General features: G+C 40.9%; 1 protein-coding gene across 1 annotated transcript in view; it reads right to left on the bottom strand.

Moving 5' to 3' along the window:
- Positions 1–3,499: 3,499 nt before the first annotated feature.
- Positions 3,500–8,101, bottom strand: part of LOC131779380 (intermembrane lipid transfer protein VPS13A) — a 61,893-nt gene continuing 57,291 nt past the window's right edge. Inside the window, exons 91-97 of the mRNA XM_059095930.2 lie at positions 7,863–7,986; positions 7,354–7,417; positions 6,635–6,685; positions 6,449–6,540; positions 5,902–6,025; positions 4,944–5,024; positions 3,500–4,589 (exon numbers count right to left, since the gene is read on the bottom strand). Coding sequence (XP_058951913.2) covers positions 4,554–4,589; positions 4,944–5,024; positions 5,902–6,025; positions 6,449–6,540; positions 6,635–6,685; positions 7,354–7,417; positions 7,863–7,986 — 572 coding nt within the window. The 3' untranslated portion in view covers positions 3,500–4,553. The remainder of the gene's footprint in view (positions 4,590–4,943; positions 5,025–5,901; positions 6,026–6,448; positions 6,541–6,634; positions 6,686–7,353; positions 7,418–7,862; positions 7,987–8,101) is intronic.

Below are 8,101 nucleotides of genomic sequence, written 5' to 3'. Positions count from 1 at the left end.
GTAGGACACGAGTCAAGCGACTCGAACCTGAGCCCGCGGAAAGTATGACGTCACCATACGCGCTTTATTTGAATTCATATTCACCTTTTGGGCTTCATATTCCACAAAATGTGAAAACAAACCTCGAAAGTTCGGACATTGAGTCGAGCTCGCAGCAGCCGCGAGGTCAGGTTCAAAGAAAACGATCCCAGTGTTCCCATAAAACGCAGAGAAGAAAAGGTTTTTCGCCTAGAGAAAAGGTCACTCACCTTTATCAATGTCTTATCTTTTTTAGCGATGGATATTGATTCTTGTTCCTGGACAAAGCGAAAATTAAACGAGGATGGCGATGCGCGTCTTTTTATCATAAGAGATTCTATGGCTCTTTGCCTAGCAACGAGGTTTTGTTTGACCCCCAACCAATATGGCCGCTAAAACCGTGGAAGGATCTATTCGGCGGCCAAAAAGTGTCCCCGTTAAGCGCGCGGCCAAAATGATCATGTTACATAGCTGTGACGTAGAGAACTGTGAAGTCACGTCGGTAACTATGGTGGAGAAACGAGAAATCTAGAAGAAAGGACGAACGTATTACGTGGCCGGAGCGCCAAATGATGTTAGCTACAAAAACAATACACATATACCGGGTATTCCTATACACTAATTTCAAAAGGATGCAGCTGAATGGCCAAAATGGACGCGTTTCGATCGTCAACATCGAGGAGACTTTACTCTTCAACTAGACCCTGTGAGCAGGGTAACTGGGATACCTGGATGGTACTGGATCCTTGGAATTAAGTGTAGTGATACTACGGGTGTCGGACTAGTATACTGAAACAGTGCGCTCAAGTCTGGCCAAGGGCACCTATTTCGAAACATAGGCATGCTATGCATGCAAGAGTTACTTTTTTGTAGGGTGGGTGGATTACTTGAAACATTGTGAGTGATGTCTACATTCTTACAAAAGGAGAGAAGAATATTAATGTGGGAAAGAACGAAAATGTCGAATTACCTCACTCACAGGTATTTTGTGGTAGATTATGTGTGTTTTGCGAATAAATGTAACCAAAAATAAATTGTATTGGTGCCACGGATACCTGTTAGTACAAAATGCAGACAGCAGACTGCAGATCGGATACAAAATATAGACTGATAATTAACAGATAATAATTAACAGATTTACTAGTGCAACGCTGGAAAACGACCTGGCCCTGGTGAATCTGCTATAGAGCCTACTCTCAACAGAACAGCAGACCATCGCTGCAAAGCAATGACCAAGGATTTAGGCTGGTTCTTATCACGACTACCTAATCTATCTGCAGTGATGATAGACTCTCGGCAAACTGTTCCTGGTTGGAGTGGATTCAATGCCGTTGCAAGCAACCAGAAAATACCACTCAGAATGCGATTGGCTATTGCCAGCTCATAGGTGCTTCACCGACAGAGCTGTTCACAGTCTATACGTTACTGAAGAAGTCTCTTGAAATGGAAACTCAGCTAGGCCTCGACGACACTGTTGTGGCTCTTGATCAGGCAATATATGCAAAGGCCGTAGAGGTAGTGTGGAAACACAAGGAAGAGTTTAAGACCATTGTTCTACGAATGGGAAGCTTTCACGTTACGTGCGTGTTTCTCTCGGTTATTGGAAAGCGCCTCAGGGACAATGGACTGAGAGACATCTGCTCGAGTCCGCATAGGTGGACTGTGGTTCACTCCATGGCATCCTTTAAGGAAAGCACTACAACAGGGCCCTGCGCACGCACAAGTTTACTACTATTTTTTTTGTTAGTAATATTATCATTTTTGCTTCTTGTTACTTTTGCTTGTGATACTACGTATTTAGTTAGCATATCCCTCCCTACACTTACTGTAGTTCATGATTAGGGTCGAGGCCTTGTCAGTTGGGATGATATTACCTCTTAGGTTTAGTCCTGTTACTCTCAGGGTATTTGATCTTATATGTAGAGTAATCAAGGCTATTTTCCGTAGCTATTGGAAGTATATCCCTATGCCCAAACAAAAACCCTCATAACAGGAACTCATGGTTGTTAGAGATGGTGCTAAAGGCCTTGTTTCGACTCAGCTGGCAGATATTTGAAGATGAAACACGGGATGATCCAGAAGTATTGTTGCTTAGGCAGACAGTGATGATAGCCACAACCAAAGTGCGAAAAGAGCTCGCACGTATCACATCCAGGAACTGTATGGAACCCCTGAACTCCAAGGGCTGCGGGTGAAGTATGAAGAATTTGACAAAACTTCAAGCAATAAGACGCGTTCCCTATTAGCAATCGTACATCGCAATGGTGTGTCTCCTTCTGTGTTTCATACGATCAGCCAGAGAAGGTGATTGGAACTTGCACCTCGCTTGTATTCGTGACATGTTTCCCTTGGATGTTCGCCTATGATCGCACCAATTTCTTACGATACCTACCTGTCTACTGGTGTGACATGATCTCACTCATAGATGTACACCCTTCTACGCACAAATCTTTCCAAGCTGGCAACTTTGTAGTTCAACGTTCAGGCAATGCATTCAGTCAAGTGGCCGTTGACCAGACTATCGAGCAGACTATTAACAGAGATACAAAATCGAAAGGGTAGAATTGCAGGCTCTAGCCTGAACAAAGGATCCGTGCAGCGATGGTTAATTACCTCCCATGAACGCGTAGTAATCACCCAAGCTTGTCGTCAAATGGCTGGATTGTCAGCGACAAATGAAGAGTGTGTTAGAAAGGAGAAAGGAAAAATAAAGGATGTCAGTTGATGAACATGATGTCAAGAAAGTACAGTCCACTCTTAACTGGGTTAATCCAATCCAAGCGGGGTTGATTTTGTGACAGACCGGTATCCAGATATTTCCATCAAGAATCCCGAGAGGGCAAAGCATGCTACTGCATGAGCCGTTAAAGTTAAGATGACCGGAGCTGGCCAAAAATGCCCAAAACAACGGAAGAAGTTTTTAAGCAGCGGAGAAAATAAGAGAGCATTAACAAGGTTTCTCCTTTAGCAGAGGTGAAGGGAAGTTTGTCTCAGCACGGGTTGGAGAGATCCAGAATAACTCGGACCCAAGCCAATGGAGACACATTCCCGGTGAAGAAAACGTAGTGGATGATGTCTCGCGAGGATTGCATGTAAAGCAGCTGACGGGTAGATGGATGAACGTCCCAGAATTTCTAAAAATGCAAGGGGAACCATGGCCAGTCCAAACACCTATACTACAACTAGGAGAAATGGAGCGTCGCCACGTTAACGCCGTCACTGCAGTCTCGCCTGCAGATGTCGGAAATGCAATTGATATGAAGAATTTCTCCAGTTGGCGAAATCTGATACGAGTTACCGTGTGGATAAGGCTTGATATTATGCGGCTTGTGATGGTCATTTGAGCTAACTAGTTCCGAGTGAGGAAACACTTAATATGATTCAGGGGTGATATTGTAAGGAGAAATTAGATGCTAATCACTTACAGGGGTCAAAGGGTTGACACAAACTAATCAGCCAAGCAAAAACACGCCTTCAACAGTTAACTTCCTTGACCACTTCATTATCTGATTTTATTAATTAATCTAACGAATTACAAAATTAACCCAAGCTTTCAGTTGTTATCTGAACATCTCTGAGCTCCCTTCACTTGCACGATGCTTATCGATTCTTCTAGGAAAAGGGAACTGCAGGAAGTCCTGTCAATTTGTTGTCAGTTATCTAAATATTGAATACCGCACGATCGCGATCAGCGAGATTTTCCTCGCATATTTCAATGTTATCCATCTTTTAACAGTGAGTTTCATATCAAAGTTTTTTAATATCATTTCATTGTTTCTGGTTTTACCCTATTTAATTATTTTATTATTTAATCATTGGCTCGCTATGCGAACGATACTGAAAACTGAATTGAAAACACTCGCTGTAAACTTTTATCTGTGTTGTATATCACTACAGTGAAAAGCCGTGAAACATCTTCATAACAAGATTTGTTTCAGTAAATTGAATAGTAAAAATGGCGAGTTTTGAACTCGGTAGTGAAACGAAAAATACTTTTTATCTTTCACGGGCGTGAGACAAAGAAAAAGCTGCCAGACTGATGGTGTAAGACTCGATTCTTTATGGTAATTCAGAATTTCTTCCTATTTGTCCCAGACGCGTGACAAGACGAAAAACATCCTTCTTTTAGATTAGTTAAATGAAAAACCTTTCTGAACTGCTCTCTTTGCATGTATACCGGATCATAACTAACTGCTTGGAAATGTAAAAGTGCTACTAAAAATTGGTAATTTCGGAAAATCAGAATACCTAGCAACTTTAGATAAAAGAGACCATCGACGTAGGGTCTGTTGTATTTCACTTGCGTTTCGCATTATGTACCTTATTACTCAAAAAATAATTGTAAAGTGCTCTCTACATTTCAAAAAATTCTCATCCTCCGGCTGCTAACAGAACTAAGCTAAGGCTAGTTTCCGTATGACCTTTTAATCCTATTATTGAAAGAATAGTTCTTTGCTGTCTTCACCACGAAATTATGAATTCTTCAATGAACTGGAAAGCGTGCATTCTCAACTGCTCATTGAAGGCACTGCAATTTAAGACCGGGCCTCTTTGATTTTTCCAACCAGCCACTATAAAATAATGGAAAGGGAAAGAGTCATTTAAAAATCCATTTCTTTAGTAATAAGTACAACTGAGGTGTTATAAGCGACCGAAAAAGTTTTGCGTCATCTACGTCTTTAAGGTCGTACTTTTCAGTTTGTCGAGTTACTTCCACTCACATGTAAACGTAAAGGAGCACAGGAGCCACTCCTTAGCTATCGCCAGTGGGGATGGGGGCTATCGCCAGTGGGGATGGGGGAAATCTGGAAAATTTTACTACGACACATCCAAAATCCTCCGACTTCCCCCCCCCCCCCCTCCCCCCTCTGATGATAAATAATGGCCGATCCCTACTATCGAGAGAAAATAACATCAAATTTTACCTGAGCCACTTCTGGGCTGGGCGTCAAAATTTTCGTATCGTCTGACTGCCGTTTAAATATACCTTTTGCTTTAGATTTGTCCTAAAAGAAAACGACAAGGAAAGAAAAAAATGTCAAGTTCAGTTTAAATACTGACAAATGAAGAGTTGTCATTTGACAGTTCCTGCAAAACATATAAAATGGTTAATGCCTGCATGCGCACGCAATGTTGAAGCACAAGTATGTTGCTAGGCAACAAAGCCTACATTTTCGGCGTGTGCAAACTGGCGGCTGTGGTGGCTTCGATCTGCGTTTGGTCTAGAAAACTTAGGGGAAAAAATCAGCCAATCAGATGCAGATTATTAAACTACGAGCTGTCTCTCCTTTTCGGCGAAGACGGTCGCGAGAATTAAAAAGATCAGTGAAAAAAATTGATGTTTGTGTGTCGCACGGAACTGTAGCGCCCCACTCACAGAGTACTGCGCTACACGCTAACATCGGTTTTTTTCACTAATTTATTTTTTCCATTTGCGCGACGGACTTCGCCGAGAAGGAGGGACTCCTCGTAGTCTACAACGGAAACTAATTTTGACTTGGTAACTCCTGTTTTCCTACGCTTAGGGCAATTTACAGGTTTTCATTTTTTTGAAGTCTCATTTAGTCCTTTCATATCTGCCTTTGTTCTAATTGGCGGTTGTTATTGGTTTGGTTTTGGTTTTGGTTTTAACCCTTTAACTTCCAGAAGTGATTAACTTGCAAATTCTCCCTATAATATCCATACATTATCCAGCCACCAGGTAACGAGAATACTCAAACTTATCAGGAAGAAGTTTTTACCTTGATCTAACACCAAACTTATTATTTACAAGGAATTGTGTACCAGTTAGAAGGGAGAATTAACAATCAGATCTTGGGAATTAAAAGGTAAAGACACTCGCTAGAAATGCGCCTAGTACTATCGTCGACGTTAGAATCTTACCGGCACTTTTAGAACAAGTCTTTCTCCTTCAGTTGTCGGTTCACCAGTGAGTTCGTCAAATCTACACATCCAATCAATTTGCCACGCTTCAAACACTTCTGTTTTACCAGCAACTATGATGTGTCTACCGAAGGTGATTAAAAAAATTGAGACCAATTAAGGAAAGATTAACCTTGTTCAAAGTGCAATAAACCTTGTTCAGTCGACGCACAAGAAAATAAACTTGTTACCGACATTTTTTATAGAATTAAAGACTAGATACAGAAAAATGAAATTCTCCTCTGCAAACACTTATTGGACTAAGTTGGGCAAAACATCGTGAAGCCTCTGGCAAACAACTTAACTGCGAGACACTAAGAAATCATCATATTTTGCGAAAAATTAATTTGATACATCTACGCATAGGTAGGAAGACTTTACATGGAAAACCCATTTAGACAGTATCGCGCATGAGCAGAACATTATGTAAGGGTAGTTATTCGAAGGTCACGAAATGAAGACATCTGGTGAACACAATCAATGCTTTCTCCCTAGTATCAGAACTTACTTGTTTGTGATAAGAAGTGTTTTCTTAATGTTAAGACGACTGTGACAGAAATAAGTGTCGTCTACCAAGACAGCTCTCGTTTTCTTAGTTTCCTGGTTTAGGGAAAAAAAAATACACCATAACTCAACATTCTCTAAGACTGCTCATAAAGATAGTTTGTCAAACAGAATATTATCATGACGTTACCTGCAGTACGGCATTTCCTTGGGCTTCGTGCAGATTATATGGCTTGATTACCTGTGAACAAATTAATCAATTTATTATATAGCAAGGCAGTATTGAGGTAAATCCGAGCGTTCTGATTTGTTCTTACTTGGTAGGGATTTTGCCATACGGACGGTTTCCACGCTTGGTAAATAAGAAGCTCATACCACAAAAGAGTACTTTTTCGCGTCGAACAGATCAAAGTCTCTCTCTTTGACGTAATGTGTCGATCAATTTCAATCGAATGCCGAAATTAATCTTGGAAAGCACTGGCTTCGCTTAAGTCTCATATTGATTTCAAAAACTTGCACAATTCTCTAGACCAATCGCGTTTTCCCACGCTTAGAGTCGTTTACATCTATTTTACTTCAGTTTTTATTGGCTCCCTGAAAAGATAAAATTTTCTGATTTTCTGTTATGATTTTTTTGGGTATGGTTTTACGACACTACTCATCTGGTATGATTAACGCTTTAATTCCCATTAGTGACCAAAACAGAAATTCTCTTTACAATATCGGTACATTATCAAGCGGAAAAATGATGAGAATGAAGAAAAACATCTCTTTATAGGGGATTATTTGTTGATTCAATACCAACGTCTCCGAACTAGCATCTTACCAGTTGTATGGCAGACAATAAGAAGAATTCCTAATGAGATCTAAGGAGTGATAAGGTTAAGGCAAGTTAAGTGTGTAAGTCACCTTGTCAGCGTAGAAACATCTGGGTGGTCGTAATCGTTTAACTTCACTTCCACTGCTGGCAGAACTGCAAAGTAGGAAGCTCAGTTTCAGATGACGGGTAAGCATGAAGAATTCTAACACAAACTCGGAAATTTTGAGTTGTGTTCAAACGTGACATAATGGCAGAAAAATTTTGCCTTTTGTTCATACGTGACATTATGGCAGAAAAATTTTGCCTTCCGTGGCCTTGTAAACTGACAAGTTGTTGTCCAAAACATTCTCAATATTGGTGCCAGTGTTGTATTCAAAATGTATTTCGGATTCAACTCGACGGTAGAATGATTATAGAATGATTAAGTTCCACAAGGTAAGTAATGAAAGAGAGAAGGTCATGCCAACTATTCCCACATGCGCTTCTTCAAACCCTCTCCTAGAGAAATTGTCAATCGAGTATCAAACGTTTCCCGCATTTTAATGGTTATGCTTCACTACGATCTGTGCTTCGTCAAAATTTCTGAAATGTTACTAACCCTTTAATTCCTTCGAATGTGCTGCTCGCAAAGTCAACCAAACCTCCGGCAGGACGTGCCACTACACCAACCACACCCTTTCCCAGTCCCTTGAAAAACCCCGCAGCACCACCAGCCTTTGCGCCTATAAAAATGAATGACAAGTGAAGGAAAACGGATTACTCCGTGAAGATGTCCTGATTCGTGACGGGTGGGAGACGGAGTTCTTAGGTACGAGAAGAGAAATTCCACTTTTAGTT

The sequence above is a fragment of the Pocillopora verrucosa genome, chromosome 4 (genome assembly GCF_036669915.1).
Source record: "Pocillopora verrucosa isolate sample1 chromosome 4, ASM3666991v2, whole genome shotgun sequence".
Lineage (NCBI taxonomy): Eukaryota > Metazoa > Cnidaria > Anthozoa > Scleractinia > Pocilloporidae > Pocillopora > Pocillopora verrucosa.
The sequence above is the reverse complement of the archived record's forward strand: the minus strand, read 5'-3'. Positions and strand labels throughout refer to the sequence as shown.